Source organism: Schistocerca americana, chromosome 7 (genome assembly GCF_021461395.2).
Source record: "Schistocerca americana isolate TAMUIC-IGC-003095 chromosome 7, iqSchAmer2.1, whole genome shotgun sequence".
Classification (NCBI taxonomy): Eukaryota; Metazoa; Arthropoda; class Insecta; order Orthoptera; family Acrididae; genus Schistocerca; species Schistocerca americana.
This window is the reverse complement of record NC_060125.1, coordinates 476,012,737-476,035,900: the sequence shown is the minus strand read 5'-3', so window position 1 is coordinate 476,035,900 and position 23,164 is coordinate 476,012,737. Positions and strand designations below refer to the sequence as shown.

At 39.9% G+C, this 23,164-nt stretch overlaps 1 protein-coding gene across 5 annotated transcripts in view; it reads right to left on the bottom strand.

The window, feature by feature from the left end:
- Positions 1 to 23,164, bottom strand: part of LOC124623201 (vascular endothelial growth factor receptor 3) — a 512,828-nt gene that overhangs the window by 10,181 nt on the left and 479,483 nt on the right. For 3 of the 5 annotated variants that reach the window (XM_047149015.1, XM_047149017.1, XM_047149016.1), the window contains exons 20-23: positions 18,827 to 18,987; positions 14,078 to 14,200; positions 12,912 to 13,041; positions 12,698 to 12,779 (exon numbers count right to left, since the gene is read on the bottom strand). In XM_047149015.1, the coding sequence (XP_047004971.1) occupies positions 12,698 to 12,779; positions 12,912 to 13,041; positions 14,078 to 14,200; positions 18,827 to 18,987 (496 nt within the window). The remainder of the gene's footprint in view (positions 1 to 12,697; positions 12,780 to 12,911; positions 13,042 to 14,077; positions 14,201 to 18,826; positions 18,988 to 23,164) is intronic. The other 2 variants (XR_006980681.1, XM_047149018.1) reach the window with 2 other exon arrangements.

Below are 23,164 nucleotides of genomic sequence, written 5' to 3'. Positions count from 1 at the left end.
GCGATCTGCATCAGATAGGATTGGAGGAGGACATCGAGAAAGTTCAAAGATGGGCAGCTCATTTTCTATTATTGCAAAACAGGGGATAGAATGTCAAGGATATGATACGCAAACTGGGGTGGCAATCATTAGAACAATGGCACATTTCTTTGCAGCAGTATATTCTTGTGAAATTTCTTTCACTGTTTTTCTCTTCCAGATGTGAAGATATTTTGTTGGCACCCACTGACAGAGAGAGAAATCACTTCATACTGAAATAAGAGGAATTGGTAGTCACACGGAAAGATTTAAATGTTCATTTTTTCTATGTGCTGATCAAGAGTTCAGTAGTAGAGAAACAGCTTTAAGATGGTTTGATGAACCGTTTGCCAGGCACTTAAATGTGAATTGCAGAGTAACCATGTCAGTGCATATGCAGAAGGATTCCTACGCTGGAACAATCCCTAGAATTGGTCACACTTGTGTCTTGTATGTGACTTACAGACACATTGAAATTCCCCTGAACCCTTCCGCAAACCTTCCATTTGCCTTCTCCAACGACAGATTTTACATAATTTTCCCACTTCATATCACTTCTTAGTGTTACCCCTCAAGACATACACCATTAATTTTCTCCTAGTTATAGGTGGTACCTTGCATTTATCCATATTTGAAGAGAGCTATCATTACATCAAGTGGAAGGAAATTCAGTGCATCAGAAGAGGACTTCATAGAAGCCATACCTCGAGCTATGAAGTGGATCCAAGACCTGGACATTGTGTAACCAATAGCTTCTAGTCTCACATGATACACATAATATTTCTGTATATCATATCACATTGACCACATGTATGTATAAAAAATATTTTATTCACTAATTCATTATTTTAAGTATATTTGTATACATATTCCTTTGCATTGTAATGCCACTTTTTGTATACATGCTGCTGGCATGTCTTGTGATAAATAAAAAATAATTTGTTCAAGTCTTTCCGCAATTCCTCACAATTGTCCATTCATGGATACTTTGCTGTAGCCAACAGCAATGGCAGTGAACTAACAACTAAAACTGCTATTCCTATCTGGTAAATTGTTTATGTATTGAGAGAAGATTAAATGACCTATTAAGCTTCCTATGGGCACACTCTACATTATTTTTGTTCCTGAAAAATATTTGCAGTCCAGTATAGCATACCAGGTTCAGTCAATTCATTACTCACCAGTGCAATTTCACATCTGCAGAGACACTGCTTAAGGTAACATCTTGGTTACTACTTGATGTTGATGTGGTACAATGCTGTTGTTTTGTGCACCTACATTTTACTCTTTTTGTATACTGGAATTAGCTGCAGTGCCCGGCATTGCCTGGGATGTTTAATACCTGCCACACAAAGTGATTGGCCCTGTGCCTTGTTGATACTCGTAATGAATGCAAGCTCCATGGCAAACTGCAATCACTTTAAATCAAAGGGCATATTTGAACCACTAGGTGTCAACAGAATGTGATGAATGACTGTGTCTTCACCTGTGGTATTAATAAAAATCAGGGTCTAGGTTTCTGGCTATGACTTTTTCAAATAAACACCAATTTCAAACCAAAAGTTTCGTGATAATAATTACATCACAAATTATGCACTGCCTTAGCATTTGTATGGCACTGTGGACTTTAATAATAAAAATAACTACAAAATTCAGACTAAAACATCTTCTAGGGTGTGTGTCATATGTAACAACTGCAATTAATCAATAAGAGTCTGTAATCATGTTTCTGTTAAGGTTTTGCTTGTCCTACAATCTAAAGTGCGCATCATATATCTTGGCGGCCGAGTTTAGGTTCGTTCTGCGCATCTGACGTCACAAAACACAGTCAGCCAATGAACAGAGAACGACGTTGCCAGATCTCGACAGCAGTGCAGAGCACGGACGAGTGTCTTCAGTTTTAGAAACTTTCAGTCATAAATAAAGTAATAGAACAAAAGCAATGTCTTGATAGCAGATTTTCTTTTACAGAAAGTTTGGAAAAAGTATTCTTTATACCAATTGCTTCATATTCTATTAATTAATCAAACCAAACAACCAATAAGACTCCTAATTCAGGCGATAGCAAGGAAAGGTGTTTGTTTCAATCTCACGAACTGCTTTTTCGCCATAAAGAACAGCGGTAATTGTTTATTTCCTATTGTACTTCGACGAAGTGCGAGTAATTCGTAGTCATACCAACAGTGTTTATAAGTAGTTGCGTTTTAGAGACCTTAGGAGTCACACCGTTCGATGAGCTGAGGTAGCGGAACGGTTAAGGTGTTGGGCTGCCAAGTGAAAGGTTATGAGTTCAAACCTTCTGCAGTGCTTGATATTTTCTTTATTTAAAAACAATATTGGAGTGCCTTACTTCACGAATTTTATTCGTTTGAATGAAATTTCTATTGCTTTGCCTCTTCATTAACTTTTTCGCTGCTGCAGACACGTGCTCCCCGCATTCCGCGCTGTGCGCGATTTTGTCATCACTGCACTTCTCGCCTGTGCAGACACATGGTGTTCCCACTGCTTTGACACACTTATCATTCGATTTCACAAAAACTATTTGGCCAAAAAAATTTGATTTTTACATGTCTTCTTGCTTGATACCTTCCCCCATAAATGACTTAATTTTGTTTTGATATGCAGCATTAAATGTAGTAAACCATTGCACGAAATTTTGAAGAGTTAGCAGAGGTAAAAGTCCATAGCGTATACTTTCCGTATGGTCGATTTTAGTTGCCACTATGTTGAGAATGAAATGTGGACAAAATACCTAAATTTCATATAATATTTACTGTATAACAATATCTCATTTAATTTAAGTACCACATAGGTGTCGTATGTAATATTGAGAAATATTCCGTCTTTCGCGACTGTAATAAAAGTTTTATATACACACGGCGCGTTTGGCTTTATTTTAAAGCACTTCCATCGGTGAAAGGTATGGAACACACACAATGGTATTCATGTTCTATTTCTTGTTTTTGTTCCACAGTTGCAGTTTTACCAATGGTATTGAAATATATCCCTCTTCTGCAACTGTAATAAGCGACTTATTTAGACCAGACACGTTTCTCTCTTTTGAAGCATCATAAGAGGACTGTATTTTGTGTCCTCCATTGCCAAGTCACCTTTCGTAGTTTTGTGTTGTGGTAGCACAATATTCAACGTTTGTGTTGGCTCATCAGTGTTTTAGCAAATAAATGCTGTTTGTGTGTGCCACACACAAAATTATATTTGACATAGCTCTGAGCACTTCACTGACAGATGGTATATTCAAGTCCTAATGTTTTTGTAAGTCCACAGTTTTGTTTAATGTATTTTGTCTACTTCCTTGCCGGCCGGAGTGGCCGAGCGGTTCTAGGCGCTACAGTCTGGAACCGCGCGAGCGCTACGGTCGCAGGTTCGAATCCTGCCTCGGGCATGGATGTGTGTGATGTCTTTAGGTTAGTTAGGTTTAAGTAGTTCTAGGTTCTAGGGGACTGATGACCTCAGAAGTTAAGTCCCATTGTGCTCAGAGCCATTCTACTTCCTTTTGATTGATTGAAGTGCTTTAAAATAAAGCCAAACGTGCCCAGTGTAAGTAAAACTTTTGTTACAGTCGCGAAAGGTGGAATATTTCTCAATATTACATACGACACTTATGTGGTACTTAAATTAAATGAAATATATAGGTATCTTGTCCACATTTCATTCCCAACATTGTGGCAACTAAAATCGACCATACGGAAAGTATACTCCATGGACTTTTACTTCTGCAAACTCTTCAAAATTTCGTGCAAATGTTTACTATATTTAATGCTGCATAATAACTGCATTGAACATCGAAACAAAATTAAGTCATTTATGGGGGGAAGGTATCAGTCAAGAAGATAGGTAAAAATCTAATTTTTGAGCCAAATAGTTTTTGTGGAATCGAATGATAAAGAGTGTCAAAGCAGTCAGAACACAATGTGTCTGCACAGGCGAGCAGTGCAGTGACAAAATCGCTCACAGCACGGAATGCAGGGAGCATGTCTTTGTAGCAGCGATGGGTTAATGCGGTCGTGGTGGCTTTACTTCATGAACTGCGCGCTCCCCCCTACACGTAAGCTTGCGAACTATGCTATACTATGGCGCTGCTGCTATTGGCGCGTGCGTCATGTGCAACTGGCAACGCAGCAATCTCCAGCGTCTGGGCGGGCATGCGCGAGCCGCCAAGATAAAAGAATTGAACTATAGTGACATGTGATGGTACTATTTCTGAGACGGGCATTGCCATTTTAACTTATTCCCGCAATAGGAGTTATAGACAGTTTACGACAACTCATTTTGTTTGATAGGCATTTAATTTTTCATTAATTATCTCCACTCTTTCATTTGAATGTAGAAATTATGAAGTCAGTCTGCCAAGAACTTTAAACTAAATCGATAAAGTATTTTTCAGGATGTTTGGTAACAATGTTTCTCCTTTATATATTTTATACATATTTATAAATTGTGTATATTAAAAAGAAAAAAATTTCCATGTTTGGTATAGTAAAAAACATTTACAAACTGACATGGGACAATAGGCCTACAACAAGGATCGGTAATCACACAGGAATGGGGCGGGGGTCACAAAGGCCATCTGTGGCAACTAAACTACTAAATGGTGTTGCAGTTATTTAGTCACATGCTACAAATGTGGACGCTCACTACAGGAGATGCTCAAAGTTTTGACTAGATGCCTCAAGACACACCTTACATTGATGTTGCATTGAATGGCACACCCTCTCAAAGGTGCCTGGTATATCTTGAAGCCAACCTGCTGCTCCAACAGTCCCGCCCACTACGTCCTACAGTGACGTAACAGGTGTTTCAGAAACCATGTCCTGTAGATACCCCTCATAGGAAAAAAGTCGACTGGGAAGGATCGGGCGATCATGCTGCCCATGCAACTGGTCCATCATAACAAATCCAGTGGCCGATAAATGTTGCCCAAGGATGTACCCTCACTTGTATGCTGAAATGTAGTGCAGTGACGAATAGGCATGGGAATATCATTCAGCATGTCAGGCAGAACCTCTTGCAGGAATATAAGATACATGCGACCCACGAGTCAGTCTGGGAGAATGTACAGCCACATCAAACAGTAGACGTTAAGTGTAAATTTGCATTGTGAGGCGCACATATTTGTGGGTTCACATCTCCTCACATACACAGAGTGTGAATGTTCATCACACTCTCAATTGAGAACACAGCCTCATTGGTGAAGAGGACACTTGCTGTGAAGCTTCTGCCTGCAGCATATTCCTGCAGAAACCACCAAGCAAATCCCATGCACTAGTTGTAGTCCCCCAGTTTCAATGCCTGAACACATTACAAATGAAACAGATGCAGTCATTTGTCATGCACAATGCACCGGGAGTAGTATGGGGAATAGCAGTGACATGGGATACATCTTGTGTACTTGTTGATGATGTATGCTGCACACTTTTGAGAATACTTTCCTTTGCTACAAATGTCCATGTTGTTTGTTGGCAACCCGTATGTGGCTTGTACACATGGAAGAAGCTGGTTTTGCCAGTCAGCAATGCAGAACAGCTAATAATGTGTGGCACAGCACTTTCCTATCAGGATATTTCACTTTACACAATCACGCGGCTTCTCATCCACTGCAGTTGGCCTTGCCATAAATGCAATGCATCTCAGGCATTTTGCAGTATGTGTAGCTAGCCATGTTACTCCCAATGCTTTCAAGAGATGAATGGTGATGGCATCAGTGCATTCCACCCATGTTGGTATACCAACACCCTCTGGTGACTGTAGTGTCCTCTCATGGCATCTGCGACTCCCAATTCCTATGTGATTCCCGATTCTTGTATGCTCAATGTGTCACATCATTTTTTAAATATATATATATTTGAATCAGCCTATTGACTATTTCTGCCCAAATATCCATTAGGGGACATTGTAGAAATCTGGAGTAAATCAGCCAAGAGCTTTTAGAGATTTTGGATAACAACCTTTCCCTTTCCTTTTATATATTGCACACACACACACACACACACACACACACACACACACACACACACACACACAATCACAGAGAGAGAGAGAGAGAGAGAGAGAGAGAGAGAGAGAGAGAGAGAGAGAGAGAGAGAGATATATATATATATATATATATATATATATATATGACCTGTGCTCTTTTCCGGTCATGGGAGACTACTCACTGTGCCAGAGATGCAGAATTAATATGAGCTAGGGGAAGGGCTAATTCAGAAGCATTTTTGATGTAAAATCTCACTGGAATTCTGTCAGATACAGTGTCTTGTTGGTTTTAAGTTCTCTATTATTATTATTATTATTATTATTATTATTATTATTATTATTATTATTATTTCCTATTGTGAGTGTTACTATGAACATTTCTCAATTGTGACTGTGCCGTGGTCAAACATTGGTGCAGTAGCATCATAGGGTGTAAATACATTTCTAAATACAGAATTTAACCCTCAAACAGGTGCTCATATGTATTAAGTGCGCCACCCCCAAATGAAAGTGTTCTGCATCATGCCATTGCTTTTTCACAAATGTGAGCCTATACATGTTCTGTTAGCTAACACAATGATAAAATATGTTGTCACACGTACAAGTAGGCAGCAGTAATATGAAACAAAAAACATGCTAGGTAAGAAAAAATTTACACTCCATGCTATAAAATGACTGATTATGTGCTAACCGCACAATCCCACACTAAGGCAGTTGTTTACGGGATAATTAGTAACTAAATAAGTGGTTAGCTGGGATCTGATGCAACTGCGCTGCTTAATGCTTTGAGTGCATCATTACTGTTGGGTAACACCTGTCTGTGGCAACAGAGTGATATAAAGAAGTTTCTTTCATTATTGTTCGATTAAACAGTACTTTAGCTTATTTTATGTAATTTTATTTTATCATTGTTTAAGTAAACTAAGATAAAACTGCGATTTTCACCACACACATTCACCTTAATAACGTGAGGACAGCTATTCTTAACACGTGTACAAAATACGCTAAGTGTCCACTCACGTTACGAAAAACGCTGTGCCCACTTGAGGGTTAATATTTCTGCTTTCTGTCAGCTGTCTTCACTTTAAACATCAGATGGATACACTGCAGACTGGTTAGAAGGTTCAGTCATGTTCACTGATCTGTATGATAAGAACTTCCTAGGAGTTTCTGACAGATCTTTTGCCATATCTGAAGTGACTGTTACTGTGGGCTTCAAACATGGCCATTCTTACAGTTGCCTCAATTGCTATTAAGTTTGCTCTACTCATTTCCCTACAGTCTCCCTTGTAGTGAGTGGGTAGTGGTCTCTTTTCCATAAAATGTTCTGATTTGTATATTTAAACCATGGGATTTCTGTGTCAACTGTACATTTTTGTCTTGACTTCTGTTTAAAACTTCTTCCAGATTTAACCACAATTGCTTTGCATTTGTCAGAACTGAACTCATTTCATCTGATCAGTAAGCTGACTGACTGCCAGTTCAGCCAAACATAAATACTGTCCTAGTTTTCTTTATGACTTTTTGCCTAGAGTAACCACTATTGCTGCAATAGCATCATTGTCGCTAATAATAATGATGTGGATCTCACGGGAAGCGTGTAAGGGATAAGTCCCCGCAGTTGCACTATTCATCTGTGTCCTTGGTGGCTCAGATGGACAGAGCGTCTGTCATGTACGCAGGAGATTCCAGGTTCGAGTCCCGGTTGGGGCACACATTTTCAACTGTCCCTATTGAGGTATATTAACAACACCGGTCGGCAGCTGAGGGTTTCAATTAATTATCATTTACCTCTCTCATTGTGAACATTCTTGTAAAGATTAGTAGCTCATGGTAAGACATTCATTAAAGAGCTTGGTGACACCCTGCACAAAAATGGAACTGTTATGGCCCACAGAGTCAATGAGTGGCACTTTTGTAAACAAAGGAACAACATGAAATGGTGAAACTGTTTTGCCAGTTTATATATAATTGAGTCAGGAGCTCTTAAGACTGGTCTTAATGGTACATTGTCTTTATGAATTTTTGGTGACCCCTATAGGTGAGGTCGCAGGGCTCCTGTGTTCTGCATATTCCTATGTACATCTACAAAAAAGAAGATTCATTTATTAACCAATTCATATTCTGTGAGATCGGTGGCATTGGATCTGTGCTTATCTTTCAGTATGTCATCAGATCTACTAGGTCATTTCTGTTCTGCTCATAATTGCCAATTTCTTCATGCAACATTTCAAAAGACAGGCATCGGACTTGGCACCTTGTAAAGTTGAGATGCAGTACACGTAAGTTGAGCCCTAGTGAAGAATAGTTCATCGAGTTCCTAAGACATCAGCACACTATCCATGTCAACATAATATTTACTGTGGAGCCAAGAATGGACCAACAACTACCATTTCTAGATTTGTTGGTTGGTGAGAACCTGGGACACTGTGTATTGAAAATCAATATACATAAAACCGATGCTGCACAAACTGTCAAATCATAACCAGTGTCAGACATGAGGAAGAGTTAATACAATCATAGCATGTGCAACAGGAATATGGGAGCTGCAACACCTCGGATGTGATAGCAAGAACTGGAATGAATTCTGAGACAACAGGTACTACTACAGTTGCGTAATGTGTGTCATGAAACCTAACACAGAAAGTGACATGCACAAAGGTGCAATGTCTGTTATGGCCATACACCCAAGGGTAAAAGACATATGCCAAATATTGCACTAACATGATGTAATGACTATTTACAACCTGATCATCAAGATAAAAAAGTGTCACAGATCAGAATATACCACATAACATGTTCCTATGGAAAAACCTATGTTTGAATGACTGGATGATCTATCAATACACGATGGGTAGGGCAGGGGTGGGTACAGGAAGAGGTGTGGGCCAAGGCAGCAGCATCACAAACTTACTTATTTTCTTGATATTGGGAAATTTGTCAATTTGAATTACCTTAACAATACACAGCTTGGCAGCTCCTACTGAATGCAGCACTTCATATAAACGAATTTACAACTGTGTGTTTCATGCCCGTACTTAGGAAGCTGGAACTGGTCACTTCTGTACTTTGTATAAAATTTATTCCCCCTTTCGTATGCTACACAAGAACTTTAATCTCATTGTCAAGGAAGACTCAAGTAGATTAACACCTCTGAAGTAATCATAGTAAGTCAACCTCAATAACCTACTTCAGTGAATGTACTATATTCCTTTCATGTGTCTCTGCCATTAACCATGGTGAGAAAGGACATCCTTTTGTGGAAGGCTCCTGCAGCAATATAGCTAAGATGAGCCAAGAAGTTTTAATCTGAATGACCAGTGGCAGCCCGTATGTATACATTCTGGGTGTTCACAAATTTTTAATTTCAGATAAATATCAGAATGTGAAATTAATAGCATCTGCTGTATCTGTATAACAGTTATGCTTATCAACATATTTATATAACTTCAGCCACTGTCAACAACAACAACAACAATAAAATAATAATAATAATAATAATAATAATAATATGCATAACTTCTCTGAAAAAAAAGGAAGAATTGTTTTTGTGGAATTTTGTTGTTTTGTAAATAATTAAGTGGAGCTTTGGCTACTCTCCATTTCTGATTTTTGTGTAAGCGGAAGTTTTCATACTTTATTTTTTTCGGACAAATGTACAACATCCCTAACTCATATGGTATCCCTAAATCATATATTAGTTAATTCATTAACTTCCAGGCTGAAAATCAGACACTATTAAACTGCACCCACACAACAACTTATGCTTGTTACACACTTCTTTGTTAAATGTTCGCCTGTAGTCACACTGATTTGATTTCATTACTTTCTCAAGCAACAGATCTGGTCTGGGAGGGGCTACTTTCTTTGCGGCCAGTTTTTCCTAGTAATTTTCTTTTCTGCTAGCCCTTAATACAGGTTCAACAGATTCGTGTCGACACTACACAGGAAAGCAGAGTCCTGCACAGTAAGCAACCCGCTCTAAGCGCAAACTGCCATTTGCGGAAATTGTTAAATTCGAGTAGTAGTATCTACCGACAAGGTCACTTGACTAGAATACAAATGAGGCACTGAGAGCCGCAAGGACCAAAAGCACACCGCCTTCAACACCCCCATATTTACGTGAATACTAGAGAAACCAGTTACAGACAAACCTGAGCCACCATAAGATCAACATATGACAAAAGCATAAATGCTACAGTTGCACTATCGACAATGATGTGCTTTATGCTTTTGAGCACCACAAATGGATTATTGTATGATAAAACCCAAACCTTGATGTACTATATCTCATTCAGAATCACATAACATAGGTTTTTCTATCACTGTAACTATACTCTATTCACCATACGAATAAACCTGATGTAAACACTGCAGTTAGGCCACGCATTCTTCCATGTTTGCTTGAATCTCATTGGATCTCTCTTCACGTGGAGCGGAAGCTAAGCTGTGACCAGTACAGTCAAGTACGATTGTATGGATATGTTTTATGCTTGTTACATGCACGTAGACTGAGCAATAATGCGGAACAACAGCTTTACCAGCACATTAAACGTGGACAGCACTGGACAGCCAATGGTCCAACTAAGCTGTAATATATGTGAGTAGTTGCAGTTCGTACATAAAAAAGATGAGCAAAGAAATAATTCCAGCACTACCGTGCACTTCTTAGGTGACCAGACCGAAAGCATAAAATGCACTTTTTCTCACCTGACATAGTATTCTAATTACAAACAACAGTTATGAAAATTTCTATCATAAACATAGGGTAATTTTTCTGAGCGACCTGTATGTAATGCAAAAGCATACTGCAGGGATTTCACTGTACTGTTGAATACTGAAGCCACTGTAAGTATTAATTACAGTCAGTTGTCTGGTAATCTCTTAGCTCCTTCCTTATCCGAATCCGAGAAATACACTTCAGTTCTGGAAGTATCACCTACTACGTTGATAACAAGCCTATCAAGAATAGAAACCACGAAGCCACCCAGGAGCTGAATTTTCTCCTCTTATTTTAAACAGAGCTGTTCTATATCCTGCCAGAATTCGACAGTTATGTGTGAAACAGCTGCATGCGTTAGTTCCAGTAAGTCTGGCAGCTTAACAGTCTTGTTACTTCTCAGGCCAAATTCCGCAACTTGGCTCCGTATCAGTTCTGTCAGGTTTATATTGTAATGGTACAGTAGCAAATGTAAAAAAAGTCCAAATAAAGAGGATTTGGACTCATTTTTTATTTAGAAAATGAAATTGTTATGTTTTCATAATTTAAGCAACTTTTATGAACAGTCTTTCATAAAACATTGATAACTAAGAATTTTTATTTGAAATGAAAACAGGAATTTCGCGTCCAATATGTAATTAGAAACAAGAAGACATGCATTATTCATAAAAAATGATGATGAGTTTTTTAATTACGAGATGTAGGTATTTCAAATTTAATGACAAAAAAAAATTATACTGGAGAGATCTGAACTAACTAACCATTAAATGTATTTGGTTAGCATTCCATTACACTACTGACTGCACTACACAGACAATGTGGACTTATGTATCAAATGTGTTACATACAGTGACTGGGAAAACTTCAAAGCCGATTATCTCCATAAATTTATGAAAATCATTAAGAACAGCCTATTTCTTGGCGCTTTTATCCATATTCCACATGCATGTTTCACTACGGAACAGAAAGCAGCCTCGGCCTCAGCCATTTTCATCCTTTGCATTAATAGTGCGACAATCAGACCCCAAAGCTGCAGAGGCTGTGACTGTATACCGTTTTCAAAATAAAAACTACATAGCTAAAGCGTGATTAAGAAAAACATTGATGGCTGTTAATACATTTGAATATCTTAAAGTGTCATTTAACGTAACGTAGTAATAATACATCTAATACATAAGTAGGACCTACTTCCAAGAGTGTAACAACACCAGTGTACATGTGCTATGGCTTCTGACCAATCATTGTGTTTACGTTTGTTTACATCAGGTTTATTCTTACAATGAACAGATTGTATAACATATACGATGACCAATCTAATTTTACTATATTGTGAGTGACTTGGTATATCTGTGGAGTGTGCTACCACCTAGCAGGATTTATGCCAAGCAAACGTGAATAAATGTCTGCGGCAGTGTGCTACCACCTGGTGGCGCTGATGTAAACTTGTTGAGTGGTAAGGGCTAGTACTGAACGCCACAAACCGTGCATATTGTTTATCAAATTTGTATTTATTTGGCCCATAAGGCAATTATGTCATGCCAATTGTGCATGCACAGAAGCTCCTTAAAACACGCACAAGTGAAGATGCGCTTGCAACCCTGATGCCAAGTTTCACTGAGTAAAGAGGACCAATGTAGGACAGCAGAGTAGAACGGTAATGTGCATTTCAGATTAGCACACCTACAATACGTTTAACGGCATTCAAAGAAAAATAACCAATAAATCTGCACGGTGTCAAACGTTAGGGTGTTCACGTGCTATTGTGCTCTTACATAACAGCCACAACCGTGAATGACAACAGTCATAAAATGTTACTAAGTTGCAGAAAAGAATCCAGTTTGTTTTGGTGATTTTCAATTTCACTAGTGTTATGTCAATAATCATGTTCCACACCACTGTTCTATCTGAAAGGCCACGAGTTAGAAGAGATATTTTTGTATAGTGTACATTTTCGTTTGTACTTACATATTATATGTTGCATATTCTGGTTTCTCCATTCGATAACCATTCAGCAACTTGTTATAAAGCTTCTCATCTGCTTCCATGCCTAAATTTTTAAACAAATGAAAAGAATCATTTTAACACAAGGAACATACTACAGATGTAATTACAAACACCATAAAGGGTAGTCCTATAAATACAATAGTTTCACAGCTGTCTATATACGCTCACAACTAACCTGGGTATGGTGTCCTTGCCAAAGAAAAAAACTCCCAGAGCACAATTCCATATGACCAGACATCAGATTGTGTTGAGAATATCCTGTCTCTGATCGATTCAATGGCCATCCACTTAACAGGTAATGGGCCCTAGAAACAATGAGTTAGTTGTGAATGAACTGTGGGAAAAACTGTGCCCCTTAAATGCTGCTCTTAGTTATGAACTTACTGGAAGGCGACCACAATGTTCATCTTTGATGACAAAGAGTTAACAGAAATGGCAACAAACTAGTTCCCTCATTCCTGTATTTTCTGAGATGCTATTTTCAGCTTTTACACTGTTTCAGAGGCCACCTGTCCAAATGATATTTGTTGTAGCCTGAGGAATAATTCTCCTCCATTAACTGTGCTGTAATTGTATAATACTATAGTTCTTTCTGTGGGAGGAACACACTGAATTGGAATACGATATCTGTCCACTACTGGACTGAATAAGTCCTAGACTTATTTGTGGCCAACAAATAATACTGGCATACTTACTTTGGCAGATATATGTTCCAGAAAAACTATCTTCCCATTGAATAGTGTGTGTTAACTTTTTTACGGATCACATATGGAAAAAAAATTTTGAAGTTTCCTTTGAATATTGTGAGTTAATGTGTAGATTGATTTTGTCATTTAAAGATCAATGCTAGGGTAACTGTTGCCAACATAGATAGCGCAAGTGCAATATCCGAGTTTCCTTAAAGAAACAATGTGCAAGTTCATTGCAGTGAAGGAAGGAAACTATCAGAAGTCACGTACTGGAAAACCTGCCGAATGTAAACAATTTTCTGCAGTTAGTATGCGCAGGAAATTGTTTATCTTATTTTTTTGTTTTGTTTTTGTGGTGTCTGATAACACATCTAGACATCTCGAGTTTATCACCTGTGCAACTACCGTATTTCTCGAATCTGTTTTTTTAAAGTTACTTTCTGTTAGCCTTCCACATTTCCCTCTCATTATTTTGTGACACCAAAACCTCATGATCTTGTATGTATATTTTCTGTCAAGCATATCATCTTTAGCCAGTGTCTACAGCTTTTTATTTACCCTACTTTATTTTATTTTTATCCATTCTGCCCTATCTACAATTACATATTAATTTAGACACTAAATAAACAGCACAAAAGGTAAAGATTCTTACATCTCCTTTCTTCTTATAGTTGTTTGATTTGTACATGCTCTTCGCTAGACCAAAATCACAGATCTTCACTACATTTTCATCAGCAAGTAAAATGTTCCTTGCAGCCAGATCTCCATGAAGAACCTTAAATAGATAGAAAAAAAATTGTAAGAAAGAGAACAAATTATATTGAAAATGGGATTACAGTTAAAATAGGACTCATTTATGGCATATGGCAGCTTACAACATTCTTAACAGTAAATACCTGCTTTGCAAGGGTGTGCTGAAAAGTAATATCTCTTAATTTTTAATGTAAAAACTCAGATTTTTACAGAAGACAGATGTTAGTAACACACTATACCTTTCTTCTTCGTGTCTACACATTTGCAATCCTCTCTCATTATAGGGCTACGAATCGTAGCATGTAATATGGCTGTGTTTAATGTAACTATGTTAGTGCATGAGGAACAGTGTGCTGTAATTGAGTTTTGAATATGAAGAGCTCGTTCACACATGAAGCACTCTCTCCTTTAGCATGACAATGCCAGACCGCATACAAAAGCTATGACCTCTCTAACGATCTGTTGCCTTGGGTTTACTGTCATTCATAATCTTCCATGCAGTCTCGACTTGTCCCCATTCGATTTTCATGCGTTTGCAAAACCCAAAGCACACTTTCTTCGACTTCACTTTGATAGTAATGGCGTGGTGAAAGCAGATTTGAAGTTGTGACTCCAACAACGAAGTCAAACCTTCTACAATGATGGTAACAACAAACTGGCCTCTCATTGGGAGAAATGTGTTTGTCACCAGGGTGACTATGTTTAGAAATAAATATGTACATATGAAGAACAAAGATGTAGACTGTTAGTAACATTTGTTTTATTCAGAAAGCTTACAGAGTTTTCACATACAAATTTGGAGGCATCAGTTTTCAGCATGCCCTCGTATTTATGCCCACACAAGTTGATAAGCGTTACAATATCAATAAGAAATGCAACAATAAAATTGAGCAGAGTAAGTGTAATCTTCTTGGTCTTCTTCCTAACATTTTGTTTCCCCAATTACTGCTTTCCTGTCTTTTGTTTATCCTTTTTGGTTTTCACATGAAATGCTTCAGCAAATATTTGCTATGTACATGATCGTCTCGGTCATCATTGTATTTATCAAATGCTAATAGTGATGCACATGCATTTCACTTATGCTTGTTTATGTGGCTGCAAAATTTTTTATCAATCAAGGTGGAGCGTAATGGTAAGCCACTGGATTCACATCCATATTCAGATTTCATGAAGTCTCTTTGCATCACTTAAGGCAAATTCTGAGATGGTCTCACTGAAAATGATTCAGACAATTTAGTTTCCCATCTCTCCCCAATCTAAGGTTGTGATCCATCTCTAATGATCTCATTGCTGACAGGACACTAAACCTCGATCATCCATCTATCCTCCCTCCCTTCACAGTGACCCGGAGTCTGGCCTCAGAATAGTTGAAATAAGACCAGTATTTAGTGTCATCCAGACAATCACTACTAAGCTGGAAATGTCCTTAAAATTGTAGAAGAAATTATAGCCCATTCATATTTTACATTTTGGTATAATGTATTATTTTAATTAATTTAATCATTTTGACAACAGGAAAGGCATATGGCCACACTGTACCACTTACATTACCAAACCCTGAATAACTAGCCGATCCTATACAAACATAGGATAAAGTCAGAAGATAAAGAAGAAGAATAAATTTAATAATTTTGATCTGGTTTCAGTTCAAGTTACTGCTCTCTCATATTCTGCCTCTAAAGTTACAGAAAGCAACTGCTGCTGTTTACTTTCATTTAAAAATCTAATTATTTTTCATAATCATACAAGATAGCTAGCTAACTCTCATGTTATTCACACAAATACTGACAGATGCAAAAATAGAAATTTTCACATGGGAATAAATCATATAAAAAAGCTACCATGTGAGGATATACATAGCATACCACCCCTTCTGTTCAATAAATAAATATTTGGATTACATTCATACAGCACAAGCAAAATGAGGACAATGCAATGTAATCAAATTAAATCAGGTGATGCTGAGGGAATTACTTTTGGAAATGAGATACTTAACAAAGTAGACAAGTTATTACTTGGGCAGCAAAATAACTGATGATGGTCGAAGTAGAGAGGATATAAAATGTAGACTGGCGATGGCAAGGAAAGCATTTGTGAAGAAGGGAGATCTATTAACAATGAGTACAGATTTAAGTGCCATGAAGTCTTTTTCTGAAAGTATTTATATGGAGTGTAGCTATGTATGGAAGTGAAATGTGAATGATAAACAGTTTAGACAAGAAGAGAATAGAAGCTTTCGAAATGTGGTGCTACAGAAGAATGCTGAAGATTAGATAGGTAGATCACTTAACTAATGAGGGGGTACTGAAAAGAACTGGAGAGAAGAGAAATTTGTGGCACCACTTGACTAGAAGAAGGGCTCGGTCGGTATGACCCGTTCTGAGGCATCAAGGGATCACCAGTTTAGCGTTGAAGGGACGCCTGGAGGGTAAGAATTATACAGAGAGACCAAGAGATGAGTACACTAAGCAGATTCAGAAGCATGCAGGTTGCAGTACTTACTCAAAGATGAAGACGTTTGCACAGGATAGAGTAGCAAGGAGAGCTGCACCAAACCTGTCTTTGGACTGAAGAGCCCAACAACGATGACGACGACATACATACAGAAATATAAAAGGTGTTCCTCAATTCCTATTGCAGACTTCTGGGTTGTAGAGCGGCCTTTAGTAGCTACAGGTTTGACAAGAAACCCTGTTAACTAATGCACCATCTGCATATGTAACACAAATTTCAAAAACATCCACTTTCAAATCCCCACTTCATGGTATGCACCTCCAAAATGAAAAGAGGGCACCATTGTCAGTCCCTGCTGTAATTATGACATCACACACCATTTTCATCCAACTAAAACAACAGTTATGAGAAACTGGTTTGATTGCGGGCTGACTGTGGTACTCTGTACATATGGTGCACATTTGACTATAAGAAGGATGTCCATCACACAAAAGAGAACCTAACAACAAGTACTCTAAGCATTACCCTCGCTATGGGCTCCAGTAAGGCACTCTGGTCAGGGGGCCCCCTTAGTCCGCTGGTTTTACTGTGAAGTGGGCAACTTCAAAGTGATCTCAACTTCGAACTTTTTTATATCAAACGGTACACTTTTGGGCATGGGTTCCTCACCAGAACTCCATCTACGAAGTCCTCACAGTAGCCACAGAAGTCTCTAATAGGAATTGTGAAATGCTGTTTATATGTTAATATTTTAATTCAAAATTCATGAATTCACCTCAGGGACAGCAACCTATGGAATGTAGGGAAGTTTTGACTCTCCATTTACACAACACAGTGGAAGATAAATGCATTATACCCTTAGTCTTAAAATATATACCTTAAAAGAATGTTGTCATACACAGTTTTATGAACAATATAACATTACTGCTGACAAAAGTGGGTAAATGCTAACATTTCTACATCTACATTCATACTCTACCCCTGTGAAGTGTACAGCAGAGGATATTTCCTAAGTCACCATGTGTTACAGTTTCTAGTCATTCCTATCATATGTGGAGCATGCAAAGAAGCATTGATTAAATAGCTTTGTGCATTGCGTAACTAGACTAAACTTGTTTTCACAATCCTTATGGGGCTGATACATACAGAACTGAAGTATATCTCTCAATTCTTTACTAAATATCTGTTCTACAAATTTTATAATTAAGTTTTCATACGATAATTTATGTCTGTCAGAGAATCTGCCAATACAGTCTTTTCCCTCCCTATAAACAATTCCATGACATTCTCCTTGAACCCAACAACATCACATGAACAATATTCTAAAATGGGAAGTGCAAGTGACTTAAGCAGTCTCCTTTGTAGACGACAGCATGCCAGCATCCTGCCAATTAACTCAGGTATGCTCTCTGCCTTACCTATGATTAAGCATGTCTGAAGATTCCGTTTCATATCTCTACAAACTGTTATGCCATAGTATTTGTATCAAGTTGACAGAGCCTACTTGTGAATAATTATAACTGTAGTATGTGATGCCACTTTTTTTTAAATGTGTAACTTTACATTCATGTACATTTAAAATAAGTCACCAATCTTTGCACCACTTTGGAATTGTGTCAAAATATGACTGAATATTTCTGCAACTTTTTTCATACAGTACTACATTACAGATATCTACATCATCTGCAAAAACTCACATTACTGTTAACATCACCAGGTAGATTAGTAACACACACAATGAACAACAAGTGCCTCAACACACTTTCTTGTAGCTTGCCTGGAATTACTGCTGTCAGTGTCCCTCCATCCAAAATAACAGTTTGCATTCACCCTACCAAGAAATCCCACCATCATAATTTTGTTAATACAAGTTCTCAAGAATCTTTTTCTTTTTTTTCTATTTGACAATTTTTTTCCAACTAGGTTACTCTTAAGATGACTTAACTAAATAAACAAGCTTCCTTGTACCAAATGGTAATTTTTAGGTTAAGAGTATTTAAAACACGTCTTCATTCCCTAACAATCAAAGTTTACTGCAGCTGGTTATAAAAAGGGAGTTCAATGTCAATAGTGACTACAGAAAATATAATTTTTTACAATGGAATTTTAGTGAATATTTCAGCTAAATATTTTGCAACAGGTAAAATTCAAAACTATATTGAAATAATGAATAATATCAACTGAAAATGTGTACCTTCCGAGAAGCAAGATATTCCATTCCTTTAGCTACCTGGAATGCCCAACACAGTAGGTCACAGGTACATATTGGACGAACATTGCCTTTGTAATCTCCTCTGTAATTGGATCTCCATTCTGGTTGTATGCTGTTGTTGCTCATCACATAATCATCTTCACCTAAAGTGCAGCAGTAGAGCAATGAGTCACATGTAGCGTGTCACTATGGTAGCATGTAATTTAAGTACCTCATATTATTGATACAGTATTGAAAAATACTAAATACAATTCAGTCATGTAAACTAAATTTCCAAGAAATCTTACATATGATTGTAACTAAATTTAACAACCTCAAAGTAAATGTCATCCATCAATTGTCAAGAAAATGGTTGTGGGTGCTATTAAAAAAATTGTTAGCTCTCTACCCCCCCCCCCCCCTCCCCCCCTCTCCCTCCCCAACTACCAATGCTATGGAAAGACTGAGAATAAGGAGCTTGTGAGGAGTGGGGTGGAGGAGGGGAATGAGGAAATAACATGTGACACTTCAACTCCCGCATGATTAGGCATGCTCGACATTGCTTCTGATCCACTCACGAAATCCTGATGTGGTGCACTATTAAGATGATGTGGCTTATATGGGACCCCATATAGAGCTCAGCTGCCATCTTGATACATTCGATCATAACTATCATCAGTTGTAATTTCAATACTATGAAAGGAAGCTACAAAAATGTGTAACTGATTACATCTGATAAAAGTCTCATTGGGCACGGCATGCAGGTTCTACCTGGGACTTTAGTTTGGCCGTCAACAAACTGATATGGCTGAACGTTTGAAGATTTTGTGTTAGTATGTTATGGCAAGTAATATAACTGTCAATATTGACAGGTTTGTTGTAGCTTGTAAATGTCAATGAGCCACAGGTCCATGTTGCTGACACTTATAAACATGTATATCCACACGCTGTAATGGACGTAATTCAATTTACTTCTGCACACAAATGGTGAAGCCTCAGAGGATATTTCTTCACTTTCAGTTTTACTTTCCGTAGTAATTTGTAACGTGAATGGTTCGAAATGATGGTAAAAAAACTAAGACCTGGACCTTCCAGTGTGTGTGTGTGTGTGTGTGTGTGTGTGTGTGTGTGTGTGTGTGTGTGTGTAGAAAGAATAACAATATTCGAGAAAAGAATGTCTGCAAGAGAGGAGATCAGACCAAAAGAACTGGGACTCAGAATGTGGATAGTAGTGATTAATGCATGAAAGTACAGCTTACAGATGCATCTCGTGGCAATGCAGAATTGAAGATACGGTCAGTAATAAACAAATCTTGTCACACTTGGGCTACCAAACCTTAAGTCATGCAGCATTATTGATTCAAAAGACAGACATTAGCGTACTCACGCTAAAGGTAACAAGTCAATAGATTTATTTAGGCTCACAGGTGAATTACTTCAACATACAGGTGACAAAACAAACAACAATGGAACAATATTTCCATGAAACATAAAAATAACTGGTCTACAGTTCATTACTAAATTTCTCCAAAGCAGTGGTCGTGGTGGTTATTGGGATGTTTAAGGGGGACTAAATAGCGAAGGTCATCAGTCCCCCATTCCAAAAACAGGCGAGACATAAATTCACGAAGCAGGTAAAACCCCAAGGGGAAGGAGACACCCCCCAGGCCCTAAAAGAACACAAATGCGGCAACGAACACAACAGACACGAAGAGTAGAGAGGAACACCAAACAAAAGGAAACAGAAGAAAAGAAGATGGCCGATGACCGCTTGACTGACCACGAGAACAAAAAAAAAGGGAAAGAGTCAACCATCTGACGACACACCAAAACAGCAACAAATATTGAGAGACGCGAGGACAAAAGACACAGAAAGGGAAAGGTGCAGCACCTCCCTAAATGGAACCATAAAAAGGACTACCACGGATAAAATTTAAAACGTCATCAGCCATGGAGGCATCGTCACATAAAACCAAAGGCAAAGTGCCTGGGAGATTAAAAGACTGCCGGAGGGTGCGCAGTCGGGGACACTCCAACAAAATGTGGGGGACCGTCAGCCGGGACCCACACCGACACAGGGGGGTGATCCTCCTGACGCAAAAGATGGCCGTGCGTCAGGTAGGTATGGCCGATGCGGAGCCGACACAGGATGACAGAGTCCCTGCGAGAAGCCCGCAGGGAGGACCGCCACACATCGGTCGTCTCCTTAACAGCCCGCAGTTTATTCGGGGATGTCAGGCCAGGCCACTCAGCAGCCCACATCCCAAGCACCTGACGGCGCAACACCAACTGCTGATCTCGAGCTGGGAGGCCGATCTCCAAAGCTGGGGCGTCGATCGCCCCTTTGGCCAGCCTGTCGACATGTTCGTTCCCCGGGATGCCAACGTGACCTGGCATCCAAACAAAGACCACCGAACGACCAGAGCGGGTAATGGCAGAAACAGACTCCCGAATAGAGGATACCACAGGAGAAGAGGGATAGCAGCGGTCGATGGCCTGGAGGCTGCTCAGAGAGTCACTGCAGATGATGATGGACGTGCCTGAGCAGGAACGCATATGCTCAAGAGCGCGCAATATGGTCACCAGCTCTGCAGTAAAAATACTGCAGCCAGCCGGAAAGGAGCACTGTTCAACATGGGCAGCATGAGCAAAAGCGTAGGCAGTGCGACCATCAACCAGGGAACCATCAGTGAAGACAGTCTCACAGCCCGAAAATGAGGCAAGGAGCGCAAGAAAACGGCGACGGAGGGCCACAGGCGGAACCGAGTCCTTGGGTCCCTGTGCCAAGTCCAGACGGACAGACGGCTGGGGCAAACACCAGGGAGGCGTAGGTGCACGGACCCGGAAGGGAGGCAGTAGAGGGAATGACCCCAGTTCCGACAGCAGGGACTGGACGCGGACAGCTATGGAAAGCCCAGACCGAGGTCGCTGTTCGGGCAGATGGAGGACCATGGCAGGGAAAAGCAGGCGACGATTGGGATGGCCCGGCGAGCAATGCACGTGGACAGCATAGTCGGCGAGCAGTCGATGGCGGCGAATCTGCAGCGGGGGAACCCCAGCCTCCACCAGTAGACTATCCACGGGGCTCATACGAAAAGCGCCAGTTGCAAGTCAAACCCCACAGTGCTGTATGGGGTCTAACAACTTCAACACTGAGGGTGATGCAGACCCATAGGCCAGGCTCCCATAATCAAGCCTGGACTGCACAAGGGCTCTGTATAATCGCAACAGCGTGCAGCGATCCGCACCCCAAGATGTGTGGCTCAGGCAGCGGAGGGCGTTGAGGTACCACCAGCACTTTTGCTTCAGCTGAGTAATATGAGGAACCCATGTGAGCCGGACATCAAAGACGAGTCCTAAGAAGCAGCAAGTGTCCACCACGTCAAGCAGGTGGCCATCGAGGTAAAGTTCAGGATGAGGGTGGACCGTCCAATGCCTGCAGAAGTGCATAACTCGAGTCTTGGCTGCAGAGAACTGAAAACCATGAGTCAGAGCCCACGATGCTGCCTTGCGAACGGCTACTTGCAGCCTGCGTTCGGCGACTCCCGTAGTCGTGGAGCCAAATGAGATGCAGAAGTTGTCGGCATACAAAGAAGGAGACACCGACGACCCCACGGCTGCAGCCAGACCATTAATGGCCACTAGAAATAAGGAGACGTTCAACACCGAGCCCTGTGGGACCCCATTTTCCTGTATATAAGATGAACTAGAGGCGGCACCCACTTGCACCCGGAAAGAGCGGCGCAATAAAAAGGTTTGAAGAAAAGCCGGGAGCTGACCACAAAGACCCCACTCATGCAACGTAGCAAGGATGTGATGCCTCCATGTGGTGTCATACGCCTTCCGCAGATCAAAAAAGACAGCAACGAGATGCTGACGTCGGGCAAAGGCCGTACGGATAGCAGATTCCAGCCGCACTAAATTGTCCGCTGCAGACCGGCCCTGACGGAAGCCACCCTGGGATGGAGCAAGGAGACCGCGCGACTCAAGGACCCAACACAAACGCCGTCCCACCATACATTCGAGTAATTTGCACAAAACGTTGGTGAGGGTAATGGGACAATAGCTGTCCACCGCCAGTGGGTCCGCACCGGGTTTCAAGATGGGGACAATAAGACCCTCTCGCCATTGCAACAGGAACACGCCCTCGCTCCAAATGCGGTTAAAGATGGTGAGGATGTTTCTCTGGCAGTCCCTGGAGAGATGCGTCAGCATCTGTGCGTGGATGCAGTCTGGTCCTGGTGCTGTATCAGGGCAATCGGCGAGGGCAGCGAGGAATTCCCTCTCGCTGAAAGGAGCATTGTATTTTTCAGAATGACGCGTGTGGAATGATAACGGCAT